At 48.8% G+C, this 25,995-nt stretch overlaps 2 protein-coding genes across 7 annotated transcripts in view; one reads left to right on the forward strand and one right to left on the reverse strand.

Annotated features, from left to right (window-relative positions):
- The window catches only part of CARHSP1 (calcium regulated heat stable protein 1), a 34,626-nt gene extending 17,944 nt beyond the window's left edge, over positions 1 to 16,682 (reverse strand). The window contains exon 1 of one of the 6 annotated variants that reach the window (XM_068699592.1): positions 16,538 to 16,682. In XM_068699592.1, the coding sequence (XP_068555693.1) occupies positions 16,538 to 16,667 (130 nt within the window). In that variant the 5' untranslated portion in view covers positions 16,668 to 16,682. Of the gene's footprint in view, positions 1 to 1,683; positions 1,718 to 8,865; positions 8,987 to 11,771; positions 11,797 to 12,455; positions 12,604 to 12,877; positions 12,900 to 16,537 lie in introns of those variants that run through there. The other 5 variants (XM_068699597.1, XM_068699595.1, XM_068699594.1 and 2 more) reach the window with 5 other exon arrangements.
- Positions 16,683 to 20,113: 3,431 nt separating this feature from the next.
- On the forward strand, positions 20,114 to 25,651 carry LOC137864974 (lysosomal dipeptide transporter MFSD1-like). Its single transcript, XM_068699631.1, is given in 8 exon segments — positions 20,114 to 20,170; positions 20,664 to 20,769; positions 22,696 to 22,823; positions 23,400 to 23,537; positions 24,119 to 24,131; positions 24,134 to 24,256; positions 24,422 to 24,534; positions 25,496 to 25,651. Coding segments are annotated over 8 exon segments (834 nt in total).
- The last annotated feature ends 344 nt before the right edge of the window (positions 25,652 to 25,995 follow it).

A 25,995-nucleotide genomic window follows, 5' to 3' on the forward strand; every position in this document is an offset into this window, starting at 1 on the left:
ATAGTTGCAGCAAAATCTCCTGCTCTGTGTCAGTGAGTTCAATTTGTTTATTTTTTTAGAGAGCTCACGGCTTTTGTAAACTGTAGAAGGCAGCTCCACTGAAAACAGATCACTTTGCAGCTAACCCGAGGTATTTTTTGTGTTTTGTTTCCTCCTGCCTCCCTTGCAGGCAATGGCTCCCAAAGCAGAGCTCAGCCCCAACATCAGGCATCAGCGTGCCCCAGGCAGGCCAGGTTTGACAGCGCTGCAAAGCCTCCTGTAAGTGCACACAAACAGGTGCTACAAGAAAGAACCACCACAGGAAGAAATGCAGGAATACAGGCTACATCTCCACTGCTGGAGGTTATCTTCACTGTGCAATCACCAGTGCTAACTTCATTCGCTGTGGCTGCTGCCCAGCTATTAGCACACCTCCAGCACAGCTTGTAACACCTTCAGCTCGACTGGAAGATGAAAATGACACAAGTGCTCTTTAATTCACTGCAGCTGGGGTCAGACAGTTAGTTTACTCTGCCAAGGATGGGGAACGTGTGAAGCCAGCAGAGCTGGAAGGCAGTGGCTGACTGCACGGAGGTGAACACGCCGGCCTGCAGACCTGGCAGACACCACAGGTGCTTTGGGGGCCTACATCTGCTATGGTCTTCCTACAACTACTCTGCGAGTGCATTTGGACTCCCCACTACCCAAGCCAGACTTCCTCTTATTCACGTCCTACAGCAGGGGAGGAAGGTCCCTTTCTCAGCACAGCGACAGCGACACGTGGCTCATCGCACAGCAAGCAAAACTCTGAGAATCCATGAGAAGCAGCAGCACTTCTGCATACGCTTACAGGTGTAAGCAGGGATAGAAGAGAAGTAAATCAGCACTGCTCTGCTATTACTGTGCATGGCCCCTTCCGATGTGGATGGGGAATAAGCAATTCAAAATTAACCTATAACCCACCACATTCTTATTTAAGAAAAACTAAAAATAACTGGATGAGTTAGCAAAATATGTAGTGATCTGGGTCAAGAAAATAGCATGAAGGCATGAAAAGCTGTCTTTAGGGCCAATAGTCTCACTGAACTGCCATCTCTCATCACCATTTTGCACCCTCCTTTCCACACCCACACTCCCCAGCCCATGAATTATGGAGTGGATCCCTCACACAACATTTGACATGAAGCCTTCTTGTCAATGACAAATTCCCATTACTTCTTCCCGAAACTAATAACTAAAATTAAAAAGGCCTCTTAAGAATGAAGTCACCAGGGAACAAAGGCTTTTATGTTTAATTGTTCAGGGTGCTGAGAAGGTGGAAGTGGATAGTCATGTTCCCTCGCGTACCAGCTTGAGCTTTCCACCCTGCTCTCAAGCACAACAGCTCAGCTGGAAACAAAAGCACGGCTTTACATTGTTTAAATACGGATGGCATTTGCAATCCACTCAATAATGCCCTGCCCAGCATCACGGCCAACATTCAGCTGCGACCAAGAGGATAACACCAAGGGGATGGGATTTTCCAAACCTCCTGGAAAAAGGCTTGCTGCACTGGCTGTACGTGGAAGTCTCATCAGAGTTTAGAAGGCCTCTGCTCTGGGCATCTTGCTGTCAATGAAAGCATGCTATGAATTTGCAGGACTATAAGAAGTTGCAGGAAAAAAAAAAATGAACAATTAAAACCGCATTCTGACAACTCAGCACCTGATCTGAGCTTTTGCATGAGTGAGAACGCAGCTTTCACAGAACCACACGCTTTCTCTCATCTAAATATAAAGCAGCTCGTCAGGTGATGAGCAAAGTGCAGATCTCTTCCCCCGTCTGCAGCAGGGTAGTCAAGCCAACCACAAAGTGCTGTCGGTCCCCATCCTAAAATAAGGGCAGAGAGGCAGAATTTTCCCTCCTTTCTTTACAACACAGATGAGCCACAAATATTTACAAACAAAGCAGGCTAAAAGGATTTAGAAGAGCACTAACTTAAGCGACTGTTCCCATTTATGATAGTTTGTGCGTCCTCTGCTCTGTAGACACAAACTAAAACATGGTGTGGAACACGAAGCACTGTTTCGCTGTACAAATAGCCTTTTGTTCTCTGCCCACAGCCCTGGCGGATGAACAGCCTCGTAACTTCGGCCCCACGAGCCCCTGACCATGACAGGAGCCCTGTGGGGGCGGACACGTGGAGGCCGCAGCTGGAGGCCGCCCGCACACCGCAGCGGGGGGCACAGCTCAGGGACAGGGCAGGTGCTGGCGAGCGGCTGTAGGAAGCCTGTGGCTTAACCAAGGTCTGCTATTTTAGCTTATCTGTTGCCATGACTTTGTACGTGCACGGATTCACCTGACGGCATTCCTGAAGGAGCGGGAGCGCTGCTGAGGAGACACCAGGGCTGGGCCGCGTTGACACGGGAAGCCACCAGCAAATGCCCAAACCCAAACCCGCATCCCCAGGCCTCCCGGCCTTCCCCTCTCCTGTAAGCTTCACCTTCCAAATGCTTTCCAAGAGCTTTCACAGAGGATTTTCTGATGTTGTCTTAGGCTCTGAACTGAGCCCTGCAAAGCAAGAACCGCCCTCAGACAGCTCGCTACAAGCCCTGCCTCAGCAGCACAGCTTCCCCTCTTTGTCACTAGCTGAGCACACCTATTTTCCACACATCGTACACCAGCCCAGCATCTCCCACCCCGTTTGGCTTTCCTCCATCCCTCTGGACCAGCCACGACCCTCCACCTCACCATGGTGATGAGGACGTGGCACGAACCCCACGCAGAGCCAACAGAGCACCCCAGCTGGCCTCCCCCGAGCAGCCGATGCTCTACAGCAGCACCTCGCTGCTGCCCAAGGCTGAGGCTACAGCAGAGATGAGGGACACTCAAGACAGTATCTGCCTTCTCCTCGAGCCAGCAAAATATTTACCTTCCAGTACTTGCAGAATGAAAGCAACGTGACGCAAGGCGGTGATATTTTCAGGCTCCCTACTTCAGGAAGCTCCGACCACACGCCGCCCTAGCCTTACGTCTGCCCGTATTTCAACATGCGGTGCTTATCTTTGAGCTACACAGATTTGTTGTTGTTGTTGTTATTTAAAAGCTGTAGGAATGCGCCACTCTAAAATATAAATTAAATACGCCCTGGAAGCACCATGGAAGTAATGGGCTAATTTAGCATTTCAAAGCTTTTTTTTTTTAAACCACACTTTTTTCAGAAAAAGTGGCCAATGCTTACACAAAGAACTCAGAATATCATCTGTAACTGGTGACCTACAAAGCACAAGTTGCAGTACATGCAGGAAAATAATATGAAAATTTTCTATGAAAATATAAAATATTTCTACGAAAATGATATGAAAATAATAAGGTTGGTGGCATGTTAAGTGCCACTGTCATTTCTCTATTTATCTATACATTGCTCTTCAATTTTACTTTAAATCGACCCCATACCACTAAAAGTACCCCAAATATAGCTGTATGGGGGAATTTAACTGTTCTGAACGGCACCCCAACACCACCAAGAAAATCCAGTCTGACTTTCAATTAAAGGCATCGCCTCAGAAAAAGCCAGAATGGACAGGACAGGGTGACAGGCTCCGGGCAACCTGTCTGCAAACAGTTTCCTTTTCACACAACAGGCATCACAACACAAGCAATACTTTGGAGACCCATCCTGCTCCAGAGCACGCTTCCCAAGCAGCGCATCCCTCACCTCCATGCACTGAAAGCAGAGGCACATGGACACTGCTCTTCCCTTTACCTGATGAATGTGAGGGCGCTGAGCTCCCAGCGGTGCCCCCGGTCCTTCTAAAGCAGTACCTGGCACCTCTCCCAGGCACCTGACCCCGACCCCCCCGCAGCACCAGACCAGTTCCTTGCCAAAGCAGCTGAGGCTAACTCAGACCCCAGAGCCCGGGAGGATCCCCCCGCCGCAGAGCATCACCGCGATCCTCCTGCGTCACAGAGTTCAGCACTTCCAAAACACGCAATTATGAAACAGCTGGGTCAGAAAGCTTCCCTTTCCAGCTTAGCTTGCCTATGACCAACTTTCCACAATTAATACTGGCATTTCAATTAACACAAACGCAGAGCAGTTGCGACACACGTGTGATGTGTCAACACAGGGGAGTATGGTATAAACATTATGGTTTGAGCAGGCTGCAGGACAGCGTGCACAGTGATGATCTGGCAGTTCAGAGAAGCCAGGACATTGCCCAACTGTCCCCACGTCCAATAAAAGCCTAATTATGAGGTAACCAAAATACAACTAGGAAAATTCCTAGTGCTCATCTACACATGCAGATTAGTTTGGATTAGAACAGGGGTGAGTCTAAGCAGCAAAAGCTATTCACAGTCAGCCCCAACAGCCGGCACCCTTTCCCCAAACGCCGTGGCTGCCCTCGTGCTCCTCGGGACTCACTGAGTCCTGGAGCAGCGCTGGTGGGGCAGCACAAAGCAGCCCCACACAGCCCAGGCCATAGAAAGGGGTGGCAGGGGAACCACAGCAGCAGCAGCCCATGAAGTACAAGAGGAGGACTTCTTACAGGTCACCACTTTGCACTGTTCGTGTAAGCAGCCAGATCTACTTTTTAAAAAATGCATTTTGGTTAAGGATCAGAGTGGACAGTTGGATTAAGTACACGTTTCAACTGGTTTATGGTTATAAAGAAAGCCATACAGTGATACCCCGTGTGTCATTCTGTCGAACATGCTGGGGAATCAAGACCCTCTCTTGCTGGAAAGCCAGTACTTGCTGGGATTGGTACTGCTTAAGCTTCTTTCTCCTGACTGCCCAGCACACCGACAGCCAGGGTTCTTCACCTGCAAGCACACGCAGGGAGCTGGACCCAGCTGAGCGTGCCAGCTGCCACAGGTGACAGCACTCACTAAGATTTGCCTGAAGGAAGAGCACACAAATTAACAAGGTATTGAAGCGGGGGGATGGAAAACTTTCCCTGGCTCATGGCCAGCTCGGAAGAGCAACGACTGGTCCTGGATGAACATCCTGCTCTGGGCACTCTCCCCAGCACAGCTAGTGGCAAGGACAAAGACAAAGATGACATTTTATGCCGTGCTTTTCCCCCAGTAACATGCACTTCTTGTTGGAATCTGCTCCAACTCCCTTCTGGTTGTTACTATTCATGCTAATTGGTGCATGCTGATCAGAAGCAAGCGCTGCCCACTGACTTCAGTGCCTGCACGCACACATTGGCTACTGGTAAGTATTTAAATAACTGTTACCTGCAATGCTAATAACTTTGCTGTGCTGTAGTACAACCAAATTGTCCAAGACAAGGCAGGGACAGCAGGAAGAAGGGTGAATCTCACCAGCACTCAGCATACCTGTGCTGTCACAGCTGCAGGTACAAGGCCATGAGAACAGTACAAGGAAAGCACGAACACAGCAGGTACTGCCCCAGCAGCTCTGAGAGTCCCTGCCTCATCAGCTGGGGAAAATGCTGCAGCGCTGCAAAGAGCAGGCCCCTGGCATTGCCAAGCTAAGGCTGGAAGGGGCTGAGCTGCTGTCTGCACAGCGTGAGCCTGTCCTGCACACAGAAAGCCACTCCTGAGGGGTGAGCACAGGCACCTCCATTGCTCAGCTGCATCACGCAGTGGCGATGCAACCTTTTCTGAGGTGGCATCCAAACCCATGGTAAGTCTGAAGGCTGTGCATGCAGCTTCACTCCCTTGCTCATGCAAATCCACTCATGCAAATCCCCAGGTTACAGAGCGCTGTGCCTCAAATACGTCTGGGGGGCAGACGTGTGCACTGGCCCTGCATTGCCTGCAGGCTGCCTGCACCTGGGAAGGACACCGCAGCCTCTCACCAGCCAAACACGGTAGCACCAGGTGGGAGCCACCACAGAGGGAACAATAACGCCCTCCTGCATGCTGCTGGGCAAGCCAAAGGAGCAGACCTCAGCCAGTCCGAGGCACAACTGCTGGCAGGTCATAAATCACCATTCCTGGACTACCAAACCGTGACGCTGAGCCAGCAAAAGCCCAGGGTGTGACATCCAGCATCTTGCCTCCCCTTCAGCCTGCCAACTGTTTTGTGTGAACTTCCAGCCTACAAACCCAATGGTTTCTGCAGCAGCGCAGTGATGCCATGTCACAGAGCTGCCCAGATACTTGCTAAATCACTGCCAGGCCAAGAGCAGCAGCACATGCATCAACGCCCAAAGCTCTGCTCCAGCCACTCTTCTCCTGGAGCCAAGTACACGATAGGAGTATACCAACAGTATGAGCTGGTTTATCCAGGCAGAAGTTAGTCTTCAGGTGTCTCACGCAGGCTGTAATAAAGGGAAGGCAAACATGAAGAGAGATCACAAAGAGACTGCAGTCACAGCGGGAACAGCAAGATTTTCAGTCTGACACTTGTGGCTGCCTAGGTCAAAGCGTAAGGTGAGCACACCGGGTATTTCCCCTCAACATGTTTCCAGCATCCCATGGTGTACAGCTTAAACAAATGCTAAACTGTAGGTGACACAGGGGTATTTAACAACATCCTATCAATTTTTTCAGATCCCTCCAGAGCTCACACAGTCTTTTAGCACCCACAGTATCCTGTGGCAAAGAGCTCCACAGCTCAACTATCACATGAAATAAACATCTGCTTAGAGGACAGTGAAGGAAAGCTCCTCTTACAAAGACGTTACGAAAGAACAGAGCTCAGAAGACAGATTAGCAAATAAGGTAAGGAAAGGCAAGGGAAGGGAAAGGCATAATACACAACAGACAATAGAGGCATTAGCTCAGAGCAGCACACAGGGAAGGGTACAGGCTTATTCATAAATCAAGCCTTAAATTTTCAACCAGAAGTGTCACAAATGGTGACAGACAGAAAAAGGGGCTACAAGCTTCTTTCTGTTCTTTTCCCCAGCTTTTAAATTTCCAACTACCAAAGAAAAACCTTATGGCTTTTTAAGACATCTTAGGATTTCTAGATCACCCCCGATTTGACACTTGAATGGTTGCCATTACTTTTCCTTAGGCAATAAACCCTACTGGTATTAAATGCTTCCAAAGAATCCGCTCGTCAGTGATTTAGCTGGTTTTGTGTGGACCAAACCCAGATATTATCTATTCAGTGTTTCAGGGTCTCCAGCAAAGCGCCACCGTGCTGCTCACACACTAGCCTCTTGCCCCCTCCATCACATCTCAGTTAACCAAGGCTGAGAACTTTGTTCTTGGATAGCAGAGGCAATATTTAATGTATCTCATCCTATTCTTGCTAAATAGGTATCAAGAGTGCTGAGCTTCTGCCCTTCCCAGATGAAGTACAACGCATGGCTGAACGGGGAGCGAGCTGTCCCTTCCAGTGCTTGCTCTTGAGCTCTGCAGCTCAGCTCTTCCTGAAGGGCTTCTGCAAGCCTGAAGCTGTGTTCCTGCCACTACTTCCATCCAGCACGTCCCATGCGAGTTTATTCCAAGATTTATTTCATTTCAGCAGAAAATATTTATACCAAAACATGAGTAATCTCTCTTAAAGTGTCTGAGCAACTTAGCACTCATCTACAAGGCAAATGGCCTTACGCAGTGTCGCGCTGTCGTAGCCTGATTATACATATGTAAATCCTTCCGTACTTCTGAGAAGTTCTCCTTTCAGCCTTCTCACATCACAAAACTTCAACCACGATTACGGCTAAGTTTGTTCATGTGCAACTTTGAGCCTTTTAAGGCTACTGAAATCCCCTGAAATATTTATGTAGCTCAAGTGTTTCTCAGAACAATTAGTTCACTGTTTTCTCCCTAATCAACATTTTCAACAGGAAAAAAACAGATCACATTAGAGAGCTCGATAACCATGGAAGTTTATGAGGCACACAAGTATTGCCAAAGGAAAAAATACTCCTCTGAGGATATTCCATCTGCCAGCATTACAGCGAGTGGCACGTTGTAGGGCACAGAGTAAGAAACCACTCACAAATGAGTCAGTCCTCAAGGCACCCACAGACCCCAGACTCCTTTTTGCCAGGCCTGGCTCTGTTTTCTGTTATCACCCTCCAGTCTCAGCGCCTCACAACCCTACGCTTCATTGCAAACACAGCAGGTTAGAGGAGCAGGCTGGTAACAGAACAGGAACCCTGCTCCCCCCAGAACACTCACGCTTCATGGTGGCTTGTTCCCACTCAGCTAACAGCTCTGCGAACATGGAACAATCAGAGCACAAATAAAAAGAAAATTAGAAGGTCAGAAAACACCAGGAAAGGCTTAAAAAGTTCAGCGTGCAAGAGCAAGGGATGATCTGGTGCATCCAGCTCGGAGCAGGAGTGGGGAATGGCTGGTGTGAACCTGCCCCAGGTCTGAGAAAGCTTTGTGATGTGACCCTGAGGCACACCTCGGTGTCCTCACTGCCTCAGCTCCTGTAGCAGCGCTTTGCAGCAGCATCACTAGGACTGGCCACGTCCCCACAGACCTCGGGACACAAAAACCTGCACGAGCCCAAGAGCTCCATCCAGCTGATGACATCCAACTGTGGCACCCGGTTCGAGCCCGGAGCTGGTCTCACTGCAGGCTGAGCCCTTCCCAGGACCTCCAGTCCTCAGGCCGCCGTCTCTCTGGGCAGCAGCAGCGAGGTGCAGCAAGGTGCCAAGGTGCCTGCTGCAAGACCACAAAACTCCCTGCCAGGAGTCCCACGCTCTTTGCAGAGAAGTAGATCAAGGCCACGGATCCTCACGCTCTGGGTCAGGGAATACTGCTCATGCTCCACCAGGAGGTAACTTGGTAACACTGATGAAGCACTTCATGCTTCCTTCTTGGCTCTCAGGCTGAAATTGTCTCAGCTCATTTAAAATTTACAAGACAAGCACTACAGAGATACACACACTCCACAAATCTTATTTTTCTTTAAAAATACATAACAAACCACTTACAAAATAGAAACCATTTTCATTTTACCTTATGTCTAGCTAGACCTCTCCTCAGCTCTGTCTGGGCAGCACCACCAGCCTCACAGCGAGCTGCTGCTGTCGATGGATCTTTGTGGTCCACAGCGCTGCCAAACAGGTAGTGCCTCTGTGGGGTAATCAAATCTGTGATTGCATGAGTAGTCACATAGCCACGGCACACACCCACTGCGCACAGCCTCCCAGGCTGCTTCAGAACAGCAGCCACTTCAATAAACACCTTGAGCCCTTCAGGACCTAGGTGTTATACAAATCCTCTGCCACATCCCTTTGGCCAACAGTTTGGGAAACACGGCTGATAGCACCCTGTAGATTTCTAGGGGGGAGAAAAAAGAAAAAGAAGTCTCTTCAGTCTCAAAACTGCCTGGCAGTACTAGCAGCCCGGAGTCCAGTAGGTCTCCTGTAGGTAGTGTACCGCTGTTATCTGACTGATGACAAAATGGACCTGCAGAAGTTTCATTGCTTTCACTCGGATTACCATGCGTGCAAAAACGAGTTTTTCTTGCTCAGCACATCCACTCTCTGCATTCAGAGCCAGTTCAATGACAAAGGGAATGGTTTTGTGCTCTACAGCCTGCAAAATCGCAGAGCCAGCACAGGCATGTGGATTTCATGTCTACTTACGCATCAACAAAACTATTTACCACGCTCTGATTTTGAGAGCCACGGCTCCAGTGATGTGCTGGAAACGTACGGAACAGGACAGAGCTGTCCAGAATCACAGATGCTGGAAGTGTCATTTATGCCTACTGAGCTAATGCTCAAAAGCTAACGAGACAAAGCTGGGGAACAGGCAGCACATGCTTTTCAGGGAAGGTAAAAAAAAAAAAAAGTAAAGAAGATTAAAAAACATCAACTGATACAGTCAGAGAAAAAGCAGACAAATCCTGACATGTATGTCCTTCAGGTAGGAAGATAGAAATCCATACAAAAGAACAAATTTAATAGAAAATCGTGCTAGCCCCCGTATTGAAGCAGTTCTTATCCCAAAGAGCCGAGCGGACTTCAGTGCAAGCACAGAGGGAACAGGCAGACAAGCAGAGTGAACACTGCACAGGACAATTGCTGGGAGTGCCTTTATGAAACACTCTTGATTGAGCTCACCCGTCCGGCCACATGCCAGCAGTTACGTGCCCTTCAGAAGCCAGTTGTTCCCAATGTGCTCACTGGGAGCAGATAGCAATCTCCCCACGCATGCAGCCCCACACGCCAGTGACAGCGGAGGAACCAGACCTGCTAACGTGGTGCCAGGGTGGGAGAAGCCAATAAAGCAGCCAAACCTAGAAAACCACACGCACTGAGCAGGGAACAGCCCACGGATTACTGCAGGAGAGCTGACTCCCTGCTTTGGGGTCACTTGAGACCAGGTTGCAATGGGAAGATCTCCCATCCTTGTCCCTTGGGTAGCACGGGCAGGGTGCAGGCAGCAGGGGGCTCAGACTGAAGGCTGGCTGCCCACAGGGACAGCTGAGCCCCAAAACAAGCCTTGCTCCTGCCTTCCACGCACACCCAGAGTGCAGGGTGAGCAGCCCAGCTGTAAGCCACCTACAGCACACACAGCACGGGACATGCCAACAGGGCTCTCGGGGAAAATCTTTTTGGACGCCCATGACCGGCAGCCCAGCGCAGGGACCCGCACACAGCCTTCGCTTTGGCAAGCAGGCAGGAGCCACACTTGCAGCCAGCAGAAAAGGGCTGCTGGGGTGCTCTTTTCTACAGCAGCCCCGTGCACACAGTGCTGGGAGCAGCTCCTCCTGCCCACGAGTGTTTGGCACCGTGCGTGAGGGCCTGCAGCAGGCCTGGAACCCAGCAGCATCCAAGAGATGTTTGAGAGCAGCGAGGAAACAAAGGCAGGGAAGTGCAAAGCAGTGCGTTATTTTGTCCAGACCAACGTTTTGCATGAAGCCTGGTGTTACAAATATAGGAAACCTCAGGTAAGCTCGCACATCTGCCTGCCCTGAGAGCAAGCCACAAGCCCAGAACAAGTCACGTCACGGCACTGGGAAACTGTGAGCGTGCACGTCTGGTGGCCTCACCCTGGTCTTGGTGGCCAAGGGATCCCGGGCTGCACGGGTCCACATCAGCAGGGGGAAAGTTGATGCTCAGGGTCTGTGCCAGTGAGGGAGGCAGCACTGCAGCCCCGCCACACCAGAAGCTTAAGAACAAATCTAACTAGATCCCAGATCCCTGTTGGATCAGGCTCATGAGTGTTCGGCAAAAAACTTCTCTCCCAGAGGGGCTGCGGTAAACACCAAGACAGCTCTGCACTACCCGTGCTCCTTATTTTGTCCCTCTGGGAGGATTTCCAGGATAGGTTTGGCTGCAGAAAAGACAAAGGGACAGAAGGGAGGGAGAGGTCAGCGTGTGAAAATGCAGGCAGCAGTACGACAACACCGTAACACCGGGATGCTGCCAGGTGCAGCTCTGGTCGGCTCCAGCAGCAAGCTGTCTCTCCCAAAGTCCTGCTGCTGTGGGTAAAAGACATCACATCACATCTCATGCCCCCAGGAGGGACCTTTCTGGCCTAAATTTTGCACTGGGAAAAATAAAAGAAGGGGGAGAAAAAAAAATAAGCAGAAGACAATGGAGTTGCATGGAACATTAACAAGAAGTTAATATTTATCATCTAGAACCTTTGTTCTGTGTGTCCGGGAGAGTAATTTTTAGGACCCTGCCAAGGTCCTTGGAACAGGGAAGGACCTTGCAGAGGCAGCCCCTCCGCATGGAAAAAACATACATATTTATCAGAAACTTTTCAGACCTAAGATCACTTTGCAGACATACTTTCCATAACACCGCAGAGCAGAAAGCAAATACAAATATTCGCTCTATTCACTCTTTCCTCTACTGGTGAAAAGAAAAACCCAACACATGAAAAACTTTACGAACTACTCCTACCAGTCTCCATCAGGAAGAGGCTCCTTGAAAAGGCAATCGCCACATTTCACAATCCTGGTTGTTAGATTTCCTCCAATTACTGAAGGGAACAAAGTCACGATTTACAGAGCCCAGCAGAGTTTGCCTCTCCTGGCTGCCACCCGCAGCAAGCCGGCGGGCTGGGCACGTCCCTGCCTTGTGGGCTGGGTGAAAAGAGCCCAGATCATTTGTTCACTCTGCAGCAACAGGTATAAGCTCTGTAAACAGGACATTCTCTTGCATTGTGGCTTTTTTTTTTTTTTTTTTAAGCAGTTACATTTCCTCTTTCAAGTAATTGTCAAGAAGTTGCAGTCACGACTGTGGTTTATTCTAATCGAGCAGCTGATGTAACCGAAACGAAGCAAATGCCCCTGACCAGCTTTCTCAAATTGTATCACGCAGAGAAAGCCACCAGACAACCACCAGGAGGGCAGGAGCTCATAAAGCAATCTAGTCCCTATTGCTAGAGTGCCTTGGTCAACTTGACTGGCTGTGCAATGCAAAGCAGACGTTCAATGTGCACTAACATCAAAACAAGACTCCTCCCCGCAGCTTGAAAGGCAAGATTTAATGGCTATTTCCCAGACAGCCTTTGAAACCACACGGGCAAAGAATTGGAAAGCCTGGGGAAAGCAATGCTGGCAGCCCCCCCGTGCTGCAGCCTACCTGCTCCTTACGCCAGCCGTCAATGGGGTGTGCAGCCCACGAGGTCCCACCCTAAGCAGCAGCAGCATGGACTTGGCTTTTTTTCCTGGGCTCAGCCTTAGCTCTTAACGCCCCACCGCCTCCAGCCGGCTGCTGCCCATGAGGCGTGGCAAAGGATCAGGGCGGTTTAATATTCAAGGGAAAGCTCTGGGTCAAGGCTCTCTGCTTTCCTCTGCCCTGCACAGAGCGTTCTGTGATCAGATCGGGCACACAGCCATCGTGGGAAGGAGCAGGGTCACGCAACGCGGCGCACGCCACCGTCCCTGCTTTTTCCAGAGCGCTGTAACGGAGCCCTCCTCCACCGCAGCGCTCTCAGTGGAAAGCCACCCAGGGGTGTACACAAAACAACGGCAGGTTATTTCGTTTCCTCAGCGCCTTTTCACCTCCAATATCTGGTCACCTTTTGAAGGCAGGCTGCAGCTCAGTCCCAAGCTTACCTCCTCAGCCCCAGCTGCTCCGTGAAATGCCTGCCCACAGGGCAGCAGGCAGAATGATCCCCGTAACCGCCCCACGGGAACCCAAAGGCCACACTCACATTTACTGCCCTTGAATCACCCTGGTATTTAAACAGCGCTCGAGACCTTCACCCTCTCTCCAGCTCCTCCCTGGAGAAAGGCAGAATTCACGGCAAGCATTAGATGAGACTACGGAGCCTAACGCGCTGTGGGTCACAAATTTTATGTCCATCTCCCTACTGAGGCTGCTACTCAGCTTCCAAATTGCATCCATAATGCAGCAACCTCTTAACACCAGTGTCATTACTCCCCTGAAACTCAATCAGTTGTCAAAAAGGATGTCTTGGGTTATTTTATTATTTATCTCTATCTTAAATTGACCCAATGAGAAAAGCAGCAGTGCAACAGCCTCAGGCCAGCACAAATAAAGAATGAGCAAACCTCTGAAATCAGTCGGATTATAGCGTTGGAAGAACCACTGAAATAAAAGCAGAAGTGGGATGGGGTATTTCAGGCTGTTTAAACCCTGTCCATTAGCGTGAGATCAGGCTCCCAGGGCAGAACCCACGCCCCATTTCCCCGTAAGCCCTATGGCCAAACCAGAGACGATGCGACTTGACTTGCATGGTGTTTTACAGCTTCCCCGGGGCAGAGCAAACAGAAGCATCATTTTAATGCATTCCACATGGCCTACAAATACCAGAAATGAAAGCCAAGTAAGTGCCTTCCTGCACCACGCAGAGAGGGAACGCATCGGCTCGGGTCCTCTCCCAGCTGCACCTCACAGCTGACACCAAAGCTGGGCTGGTGCTCCAAGGTGCCACCACGTGACGGAGCACCTCCAGCTCCTGGCCCTTGACATTTTTTTTCTTAGTAACCAGCTGAGTGGGGAAAAAGCAAAGTCTGCCTCCAAGTGAGCTCGCTCACGCTTGTTTACAGAAAACCTTGCTCCACGTAAGAGGCAGCTGTTTGTTCTCAGGAAGGGGAGGCTGTGCAAGGAGCCACGCTGCAGCAGGGAGCGCTGAATGCCGCTGTGCGCAGCACCGTCTTTGTTACTGCACAGGCACTGCTCAGCGCCTCCCTCAGCGCTCTTCCTCCCAACCTGGGCTACACGACACAAGGTACATCCACACGCCCCTTGGGAACGATGAGAAGGGAAGAATCCTGAACCCACCTCCTCGCTAGCAGAGGGCGGCTCAGAGGAACAGAATTACACAACTGAAAGAGCAGAAAGCAGCGCGAGGCGTAGCTGCTTCACGCAGCTCTGAATTCCCCCCTCTGCAGCCCCCAGAGACAGCCCGGCCAAACAGCAAGAACGGAAACAAGCTGGTCAGGAGGCAGAGGAAATTAAGATTACTGAGCTGTCGAGGGGGCTGCCTTGTACACAGTGGAAAGACAATACTAGACTGAGACAGACGGAAGCAAAACAACTATGTCTACCCTGCTCCGAGAGAAAAGAGAAAGCAGGCAGATGAATGCTTCCTATTTTCCATTTTATCTGAGCTATGCTGTGGAGTAACACATCATGCAAGCCCCTATCGCCACTTTGTATCTCTCATTTCTCTCCCGTGTTTCAAGCCATTTTGTTCTCCACTACAACCTGTTGCTGGAAGCAAGATTTGTGTGTTTGTTATTTTGGGGTTTTTGTTTTCCGTTTTTTTAATTGCACGGGGAGGAGAAAAAAAATAATAATAAAAAAAAAAAGGGCAGAACATTTCATTGTTTTTCTGCTCGCCAGAGATTGCCAGCCCTCGGCAGCACGGAGCCCAGCTCCCAGCCCCACTGCCCAGCAGCCCCAGGTGAAGGCAGCTCCTGGCCCCAGGGCAGGGCTGTGACCAGCACACACAGGACTCGCTTACATCAGGAGGAAGGTGACAGATTTTGCACTTTTCCATACTAAATACCTGTCCCCAGACTCTCTCAGAAACCCCCCAGATGCGGGGCAGACCAGCCACCAACTCTTGCCACCAGTACCCAGAATATCTATCAACGTAGCTTTGAACTGGTTCAGCCTCATCATCTTTTGCTAACGCTGGGTCCTCAGCAGTCTTCCCTCCTTCACGTTTTAAGCAGTTACCATCCCTCCCTGCTGAGTCTATCCCACAGGCAGTAATCCAAAAATGTTTCCTAGCAGAAATATAGGTCAAATACAGATGAAAAGTGAAATCAGCAACAACTTTCCCCCTGAAGTCACTCCAGCCATGACCAGCCTGCTGGCTGGTTGCTCTTTTCTCACATTCCCGAACAAGACTACTGCCATACCCCCACCTTCACACACACGTTATCACACTGTAGCGGTAACTTGACCACTGTGGTTTAGCCTTTCTATTTCCCTCTTAGAAATTACATCCACCGGCTCTTCCAACATCACGCACCTCTGCCCTCCAGGCTCCCCTCACCCCTCCGCACTCACCCACCGGAGACGTGTGCCTGGGGCCCGTGCTGAGCACGGAGAGGAGCAGCCAGAAGTCAGCATTGCCTCGCTTTATCAGGCTGCTTTCAAATTATTTGCATGCACGTATTTCTGCATGTATGCGCACCCAAGTAAAGGAGAGGATGTTGCTGCTGGAAATAAATACACCCGGGGGCAAGCTACAGTGAGTGACACCCGGGGTGGTGAGGGGGTGGCTGCGGCCAGAAGCAGGTGCACAGGACGTGCAGGGACAGAGGTGACACAGCAGCGTGGGTGCTCGTGTCACACACGGGTGCCCTAACGCACACGGGGGCAGCAGGACCAGCTCCAGCCCCGGCACTGCTCCTGCGGGAGCCACATTTTGTCTCCTGCTCCTCACGCAGCACGTGAAAATGCCCCCATCGCCACAGGACCAGGACGTCTTTCCTACGTTTCCTTTGGCACACTCAATTTTTGTAAATGCGTCAAGTCTTCAAATATGAATACCTGTGGTTTTTTTTGTTTGACAGTTATCCTTGCCACATCTTAGCACGGCCTCTTCAAGTTCGCTCGGTGCTAAGCCACAGCCACGCCAGTGGCAGCACACGGCACCGGCCGGCCTCACAGCACCCAGCTGAAGGAACAAGGGGCGTTTGTCATGAGGCACAAAAAACAGAAGGTGAGGCTTAAAAACACCAGTCAAAAAAAAAAGGAACCTTTCAATCTCTGGAAAAATAATCAGCAGCAGCACGTCAGAGCAGCTCTAAAACGTTCTCAGGCTCTCAAGGAAATCACAGCTGGCACCGCTGAGGGCTTTGCAAACTCTTCTCAGAAGCGGCTCAGCAGTTCCAGCACAAACAGCGTCCCGCACAACTTCGCATCCCCGCCCTGACCGCTGGGCTCGGAGGCACGGCTCCAACGACGAAGCTGGGAGGCTTCTCCCCGAGAGCAGGGAGGGACAGGGACAGGGACATGGCCACGACCCGCACCAGGAGCGACCCAAACGCGGCCGGGCTCCCCCCGCCCCGCACCCGGCTCCGAAGTTCCGCGGGGTCCCCTCAGCACCCGACCCCTCAGCACCCGCCCCGCAGCCACCCGGGCACCACCTCTCCGAGGGGCAGCAGGGGGGCGCCGAGCCCCCGGCCCCTCTCCCCCCTTCCCTCCCTCAGGCGGCCGCGGCCCCGCTCGCCCCTCACCTCCCCTCGGGCAGGACGGGCTCGGCACGGCCGCGGCGGGCCCCGCGCTATGAGGCGGGTGGGCAGGGCCCGCGCCCCGCCCCGCCCCGCGCCTGACGGGGAGCTCCGGGGCGGCCTCGCTTTTGCCCATTTCGTGGGGTTTTGGACCGGGTTTTGTCCGCCCGGAGGGCGCGCACCGCACCGGCAGAGGTTGCGGCTGGGGAAAAGAAGCACGCTGGGGAAAATGAAAAGGCAACAGTGGAGAGGAGAAAGGCTGAGAGCTGCCCAGGCTGGAGGAGAGCGCTCAGGGAAACCTTACTGTAGCCCTTCGTTGTGTAAAGGGGGCTGTGAGGAAGTTGGAGGGGGGCTCGGTAGCACTGCCCGAGGCAGAAATGTTTGGCCCCGAGGGCGGCGAGGCCCTGGCCCAGGCTGCCCAGAGCTGCGGGTGCCCCAACCCTGGCAGCGCCCACGGCTGGACGGGGTTGGGGCACCCTCAGCTGGTGGGAGGTGTCCCTGCCCATGGCAGGGCTGCGAACTGATGGTCTTTAGGGCCCCTTCCAACCCAAACCATCCCCTGGCGTTATGAAAAGTGTGCTAAAGAAAGGCTGCTATGGGCAGAGAGGTTGGTCAAACCTGATGACTTTCCAGAATAACCCTGGTAAATCTTCCTCGATTCTGCAGTAAGAAGGATGAGCAACTTGGCTGTGGTGCCAGCTGATGAGAAAGCACCTGCACGTGCACTTAGTGCAATCGTTTGGACACATTTGAGGTCTGCATGAACCAGAGCTGTGTAATCTGCCACAGCAGGGCCTGAAGTGGAGCTGCAGCAAGACAACTGATGAGACAACACAGGGTAGTTACAAGGACAGATGCTCAGTTAATCGTCACAGACGCTCCTAGGAAAGCAAGGGTGACTGAATGATGCTGCATCAGAGAAGCGGCTGTCTTCATCCAGTGTCGTCACCAGAGACCAGCACCAGTTTCAGAGTGCAAGAAGCTGGGCTACAGGTACTACTCATGACCCTCAGAAGATCATTTCAAAGCAAGGTGCATCCACTTATGCCCCAAATTGACATAGATCCTTGTGGAACCTGCAAATTCTGCAGAGCTGTTATACACATGATTTCTCACCAGTCACCTCACCATCTGAACCAAGCCAAAAGCACCATCCAATCTGTTTTCTTGGCTGGCTGGCATAAGGGGTAGAATCCTGGAACAAGTTTTAGCTGTGCTTTTATTTGCGCACAATTTTCCTAGCTGATAATAAGCCACAATACTTTAGAGCATGGTTTCCAGAAGATCACTTAGACACTGAATAATTGTTGTTGTTGTTTTCCATTTATAGATACCAGACAAAGCATGTACTTGTATCATTACAAAGGTAAGGTTTACAGAAAGCAGAAGTATACAGACTTTTAGCCAACCATAATCAAATAAGAAACAGCACTGTGCAACTTGTGGCAAACTGCCATAAACAAATAGTGACAAGGCTTCCTTTTTTTTAGGGGGGCGGGGGGAGAAATAAGCAGAAGTCCCCTAACAGAGTAGCCAGTGCTTTATCTTAGGGGTCTAGGGGAAACTGCGCAACATGAAGTAATCATCTTTCTATGTCAACCACAAGGTCTTCTTTCAAAGTATCTTACCTCTCTGTGTTCTTACCCCTCTGGAAGATAAACAGTGATAGGACTGATGACTTGCTTCAAATATTAATTGTATTCCTGGAAATCTTTTCTGTTTTGCTTTGTGTGGCCAGATTGACTTTTTTATATAGGTGGAGGAGGTTGAAGGGAAAGCATTACGTAAATGAGCAGTGTTCAGAGCAATTCCTCCAGCCACATGGGCTGGGATTAAACCCATGCTTTCCTCAAAAGTTCTGAGTTGTCCCTCTTCCTTTCCCCTCCCTCTCTACTCTTCCCAAACATATGTGCACAACATGTGGGAGATAATGCAACAATGTACGTCCACAGTCATGAGGCTGTTTTTTTATATTGGATTCTGGGTTTGGGGGACTCCACGTGAGTGCGTGTTACATGCGTCACAGTTAGGAAATGCGATTTTGCCTGCTGCTTTTTCCACCAGCTGCTGCGAACAGAGAGGTTCCAGCATCCCCCTGAACTCTGACCTGCCTCCCTCTCCTTTTCCTTTCCCCCAGAACAATTAAATCATGACCAGTTAATCATCTTCAGCTCACATGCCTACCTTGTTCTCTCCGTTGCTGGCGTGGGGTGGGCAGCAGGGCAGCGTTGGCTCCTTTCCCAGGACACGGGCAGGACTGGGAACCCTGCCCAAGGCCACTGTTGTCAGCGTGGCCCAGCAAGGCACAGCTCACAGCTAGAAGGAGGGCAGGTGGTGGTCCAGAGCCACGGGGTTCTCCTGCATCTCTCCTTCCCTGCTGCCTGGTCCCCTGCTTACTGAGACATGGCTCTGGGCTCCTGCAGGGACTGAGCGCTCCCCTCAGCAATCCTGACAGGGAAAAAAAACAGAAGGATTTCTTGATAGCATAGCATCATTATACCACTTTTCATTCATTTAATGCAATTACTTACACAATTTGAGACAAGGAAATGAGTGTGTAGGGGGGAATGTATCAGCTAATGTGATTCATTAGTAACGGTGGGTGAAATACGTCCCTGCGCAGCAGCAAGGATGAGGTGGCTTGAACAGGTCTTCAGTGGTTAGGTGGGTGCTGGTGCTCAACATGCTGTCCACCACTATTAGAACAGCATAAGTTAGTCTGGAACAGCTCACACACCACAAAGGCAATCCTGATTCCCAGTTCCTGCTTCTGGACCAATTTTTGGCACTACTTCATCTACAAGATATGGTTGGCACAAGCACAAATAGTGTAGGCTGGACATGAATGAATTCTGCCTGGAAATAAGAAGCAGGCTTTCAATGATTAGATTAGATTGTAGCAGAGAATAATAGGAGGATAAATACTCTTAACTCCTTTGAGATATGAGTATTCAGATGTGTTCAGAGTGCTCTGTTCCACTTTATGGTCTCATGTCCAGTCACAATGCCAACTGGAAATTGAGCATTGCAACAGCAACGTGCCAAACTCAAAGTATGCAATCCAGCTTTCACTTAAAGCTGTTTACTCTACAACTGGATAGAGTCATTCTATTTTATAAGATCCATTTTTTCATAGCCAGTATCTGACAAGTTATTATATGCTCTCACTATCTTAATCATCTGTAACTTTGAATCATGCTTTAGATTGCTTCTATTCAGTTTGCAGAGCGTAGGAATTGAGGACATCTTTCCTATTCTCAGATAAATCATAGCAGCAGGATCAGGGAAACAAAATGTTCTTAAAGATACATAAATCTCCTTCCATGGATAGGATTTAGAATGCAGGTAATGCTAATTAACAGATAAAAATAAACTTGCAAACGCTTTACATATTTGAAATGATGAAAACAAAGGCCCAAATTGTCATTTGATCATCAATAACACAGCAGAGCAAGAATAGCACTAACGTAACCTTCTCAACAAGAACTTAGCCTAACATCTTTCCACCTTTCCCTCACGTGGAGGATTTAGCCCCCTGATTTAGTTATCGTATCCAGAGCATTTTTAATAGTATGATGTGAGATGAGTCCCAAACTGACCCTCACAGCCAAACTTGGGACACTATACCACGGACAAGGAGTAAGTCGGCTTTCCAGTAAGTTGGCCCCGGGTTGTAACCACCTCTCCCATTTTATACTCTGGGAAGGTGTGCCAAAACCCTACCAAAGAGCTATCACTTACCTCTTGACGTGGTAAATAGCGAGAGATGGCGTGAGCTGGCCTCTAACAGACTTATCTTCTTACGGTCATTCTTCCTTTTCTTAAACTAAAACGTTCCCAGGCTCCTCTGCCCATGATTTGCATGTAGGTGAAATTCAGTCATCTTTACTGGGAAGGGAGGGACTCTGTACCAGTGCAGAAGTCATTAGTGAGCAGCTTGGTAGGAAGACATATCCATCAACTCTCTGCATTTGGGTAATTTTTTCTCTTGCCCAGCATGTCTTCAGGTTCTCCTTCTAAAGAAAGATTATGTTACAAGCAGCAGAATGCCTTAGATGGCTTACAGAAAGTGGCGTTAGTGTGAAGTAGAAGACTATTTCCTGCTGAGTGAGGGCACACCTTTTCTTCGCAGAGGATTCAGGACATCAGGCAACTTCCCCTTCGCTACTGGCTCCTGGTTCTCACCATCACGTTCTGCTACAAAGGAATCTTCCCCTTTGTGGCAGATGCCAGGAATTGTTCTATGGCCACATCCCCACTGACTGACACAAGCCTATCTGAGCCCTGCAGACCCTTGATTTTTAGTTGACTGGGAAATATTGGGATAATATGGTTTTTCCTTCCACTCATGAAAGGTAGAGTAACATATTTTTAACCCTTAGTTAAAGAATATGAGGGTTCTTTGACCTTTTTTCCCCTTCAAAGACAATCTGAGATGAGGGAGGCTTCTGAAGCAAGGTATAAATAACTTAAAGGGAAATGATTCATTCAATATATAAAGCTTGGAACACTGCTAAAGGAGGAACAGAAGGATTCGGGAGAAGGGGAAGAAACACTTTAATTAAAAAACAGTTCAGAGACATCTCACCTTTGTGCTAGTGTAGCAAACTGCGTTTAGAGATGGGTGAGGCTTTGGCTTCACAGGCCTCGGGCAGTTCTGTCCTGCACTTCCAGCGTGTTGTCTGCAGTGCTTGGAACAAAGCGAAGTTTTCAGCAGCCCAGGTCTGGAAGCGAAGAAACCTTTGCATCCGAATGCAAGTCTTGCAGACTTCCTTTTTCATACCTTCAGTTGCTTAAAACAAACAGCAACCCATTCAATTAAATGAGGACTCCTATTTCTGTCCTGGGGTTCTGCTTCAGACTGTCATTTTGCAACTTTATTCCTACTTGTGAAATGTGGATGATGCGGCTTCTATCACATAATAATTGTGAACTTTTATACTAGCAAAGGCCTGTAGTAAAAAACATGGAAATTATTTTGGTAGTATTTCATTAGTGAGGTATCGTAAGCCACCCTGAATGGCTGAGGAATGAAGAAACGTTATCAGCTGTTGTAGCAAATGTAAAATCAAGTTATTAATAGTAAAACAAAGAAATTCAAGAGGGCAAGAATAATCAAGGACTTGATGAGATGGACTTTCTGTGAGTTGCCTTCTCATTTTAACTGAAAACTGTTACATCTGAAAACACAATCCCCATTTTTGCAATTCTGCCTCCTTGCATTCTGTTGTGCAGCAAAAGTCAAGGCACTGTCATGTTTCAAGCACCTCTTCTGGCAAAATACGCTCTGCTGCTTCTCTGTTGGAAAATAATGGTTTCAAGGCCACTCCTTGGTGAATTCCGTTGCAGTAAAACTTCAGGGGATGGTGTTGTTTCATACTTTGATGACAGCACAAGCTATAAAGGCTAATTATTACTAACAATAAGTAACAACGCAAAGCCAGACTAGGTTTAAGGAGGTACAGGATCTCTACCTAAACTAGTCTCTCAAAGCTGTTGCGACTGTAAATTCTGTAAAGAATTTGAGTAAGATTTTTGCCATCTTAATGTGTCCCTAGAGAAGGAGAAAGGCTGACTTCCTAAAAATGAAACAAAACCTGGTTTATATAATTTCTGCTTTAACTAGAGATCATCTTAAAGATGCTAAGAGGCCATGGGGGAAGTCTTGGTTCTTCAAAAACATAGATGTTCAATTTAAATGCTGGTCTTTGCTGACAGATTATTTTAAAATATTTTCCCGCCCCTCAACATTTTCACTCATGGATTGAGAATCGTTACTGTCTCTTCAAAAAGAAATGCTAAAAAAAAAAAAAAAAAAAAAAAAAAGCCATGTTTTGGACAGGTGACTGCAAAATTTTGTCCTGTTTTCCTGTGAGCTGTGCTGACATAATTGAACATAAGCAAAACCTTCACCTGCAGTTTTACTCTTTGCTTGCAGAAAAGTCTTGAAAGTAGTGCTTTAAGCTACCAACTTCCCTGTGCTGTGCACCAATTAAAAAGGCAATAGAAACAAATTCACGCTTGGAACTACTACCCAGATTGTATCAAAGTTGCTTACAAGTCCCCTAATTAAAACCCTTTCTGTCCATGTATTTGTGTTCAGACTTAGTTTCCATCAAAATAACCAGATCAAGAATCCTAGTTATTTAACTTTTTTCTTCCAGTCATTTTATTTTTTAGCAAGTTTATCCAAGATAAATATTCTGGTTGCAATCAGCAGGATGCCGCTTACATTGCTGGGGCAGCGCACGACAGCTCCCTTGTTCTCTCTGCAGCAGTTGGCATATCAATTGCGAATACCCAGAAACAGAAGTACATTTTCCTAATTTTTTCAAATGTCTATTTTAACCCTCCCCATCCAGAATTTAGTCTGTTGTTGCTAGACAAGCAGTCCTTTAATTCCTTGCAGCCTGCAAGATGTGCTTATGTCTGAATTAAATTGTGAGAAATAACGTTAACAGGTGTATATGTAACCCTCTGATCCTTAATTCCGCTGTGGTATCACCAAACACTGGGAAATAGCTGCACGTTTTGAGAAGTGAGACTGGAAAAGCAAGGATCGGGATAAGATTTGCAACCTGCACATAGCCAGCCCACATTTTGTCAAACTCTTCCTTATTTCTCTAACCGTAGAATGGTTTATTTTTCTTCGCCCCTTGATTAAAACCTACCATTTCACATGAATACTGAACACTGATTCTCTGGTAAGGGTTTGTCCCAGCACATGAGCTAGGAAATAGCTAGGAAGTCACACTACTGCCACTCATGCCAGCCTGCTTTGCTCAGCTGCTCGTTCCAAGGAGAGCACGAGGATCGGTGGGAAGTAAGGATCCCTTGTAAGAGGCTTTCTCTTTGTTTCCTTTACCAGGACTACGTTGGTCTGAGAGGCATCTTTGCTGTTAGCTGTGCAGCATTGACCCTGCCAGTCTTCGCTGTTGTGGCATTTACATCTGTTCCTCCACTGGTATCTACCACCTGGTTGGGGATAACTTATTCCTTTGCTGCTGTAAGTTCACAACACCACTGCTTTAGTTGAGTCTTTCATGCTGTGATCCTTCCACATCCCGGCTGGCGTATATCACGGCTTGTGTGTGCTGAGGAGCAGGTTTAACAGCTACAGTTTGAAGTCATTGGCTCCCGAGACCTTGATTAGTAACACGTGTCCAGCAGTGAATCAGTGTGGAACAAAACTCAAAGCACAGTAAGGGACCATTTGATGTAGCATGACACATTAAACTGTTTTTACTTTTCCTAGTAGTTTTTCAACTGAATGTACCACATGAATCTTTTTAGAGTCTTACAAGCTAAGTCATCAGGTCTAACTCCCCTTCAGAAATCCAGTTGCATTATTCCGGTTTCAAACTCCATGCGTTGTCCATGCTGCCTCAAGCTCTGCTTGAAAAGGAGGGATAGCAGTCTAGAACCTGCCATTGGCTAGGAGGGATATATACCAATTTATTTTTATTTTTTTTTTTGAAGATAAAGCATAGATGTTTATTTAGTAGGAATAAGTCCTCTTAAAACTGATGACCAGTTAACACCTTTCAGTAACACTCAGCTAATTCTTCCTTTCATTATTCCTACCAGGTTAGTATGTGGCCACCATACCTCTGGTGGTCCCTCAAGCAACTTTAGGGACAGGTATGGGGCTTGCAACTTCTGTTCAGATGACTGGAATTGTTTTTTCAAATCTTATTGTTGGGTACATTCTGGGAACAAAGTCCAGATGAGAATGCTTCCCCCCACTGCAAGCAAGGGCATCAACAGCATGTTAGTGGAGTACCACAAACATAAACCCGTGTCTTTGCAACCTGATGTTGCAAGAAAATGTAGAGGTGCCTTAAATGTCTTCAAGTGACTTGTTGTTCCATCTTGGTTTGGCCTTTTCTGGTCAATTAAAGATGCCCTTGTGGCACTGGCAACAGATGATGATCTTTATGTTAGCAAACACTATTGCATGTATTGTTGTTTCTGTCAGCCTCAATGTTGTGGAGAAGAAACAGGTAAGCGTGATAAAAGGCAACAAATAGCTTTGCATCGCCAGCTTGCTTTTATTGGTGCCATAGCTGGTAGGTGTGCGTATAAATAATTCCCTCTACACAAAAATGGGACTGCATAAAAAGGATTATCTACTAAGATATCGATGCAGTGCACATTAGCCTGACCTAGTATCAAGCTAGTTGTGGCTGTGATTCTTTGGAAGGTGAGGGTAGGGGCCTCACCCTAGCTGTGATACATGTCGGCCTGGTGTGGCTGGGATAGAGTAAATTTTCCTCCTAGTACCTGCTGTGGTGCTGTGTTTGGGATTTAGATGAGAAGAGTGCTGATAACACACCGATGTTTCAGTTGTTGCAGAGCAGTGCTTACACTAAGCCAAGAACTTCTCAGGTTCTCACATCGCCCTGCCAGCGGGCAGGCTGGGGGTGCAGCAGGAGCTGGGAGGGGACAGACCCAGGACAGCTGCCCCCAACTGGCCAAAGGGGCATTCCGTACCAGCTGGCATCGTGCTGAACTATTACATGGGGGGGCTGGCCAGGGTGAGGAGGGGCATCACTTGCTTTGGACATTGTTATTATCATTATTACTATTTGCACAATTTGTACATTTGGTGTACAAGTGTACAAGTGTGCACAGCAAGTGATGATCACTCCGGGAGGGGAAGGACAGGGGTCAGCAGGTGGTGATGCATTGTGCATCACTTGCTTTGTACATTGTTATTATTATCATTACTATTATTATTCCCCTTCCTTTTCTGTCCTATTAAACTGTCTTTATCTCAACCCGTGAGATTTTATACCCCCCTCCCCCGCCAATTCTCTCCCTCACCCCACTGCAGTGGGGGAGACTGGGTGTGTGAGAAGCAAACAGCTGTGTGCTGCTTACCTGCCTGCCAGGTTAAAGCACAACGCGTGTACAGGAAGAACAACAGACTTTTCATCACTAATTCCTTCTCTGAATTTCTAGGGTGGGACGCTGAACAGAACAAGACAGGGAGCACCTGTGGAGCAGGACAACCGAGACCCTGCGGACAGCACAGCGCTCCTTGATGGAGAAACAAAGGCTCTGCCAACTGAACCTGAGCAGTCCGAGAACAATAACAGCTGCCAGGCACATCACTGATCACTTCAGTTTTAAAATAGACTTTTAGTCTGCCTGTCTTTGAAGGGAATCGTGGAGGAAACTACAGAAACAGAACGTTTCCACTTTCTCGTACCCGGCACACAAACGAAACGGCTGCGACGTGGTTCCGAGGCACCGATACACAGCCAGCGAACAGAGACCTCCACCGGGCACCTTAAGAGCTGCACTGCAGTGAGTAAATAACAGCTGGAGCTTGGTCATGAGCCATTCGGTTCTGTACATCAGAACTCGCTAAACCAGGTACCTTGAAAGGCCTGTTTTATTTACTGCTCTGCATTAGCATGCATCATTTACAAATTAGATATCCCAGGTAACACCATCAT

Source organism: Anas acuta, chromosome 15 (assembly GCF_963932015.1).
Source record: "Anas acuta chromosome 15, bAnaAcu1.1, whole genome shotgun sequence".
Classification (NCBI taxonomy): domain Eukaryota; kingdom Metazoa; phylum Chordata; class Aves; order Anseriformes; family Anatidae; genus Anas; species Anas acuta.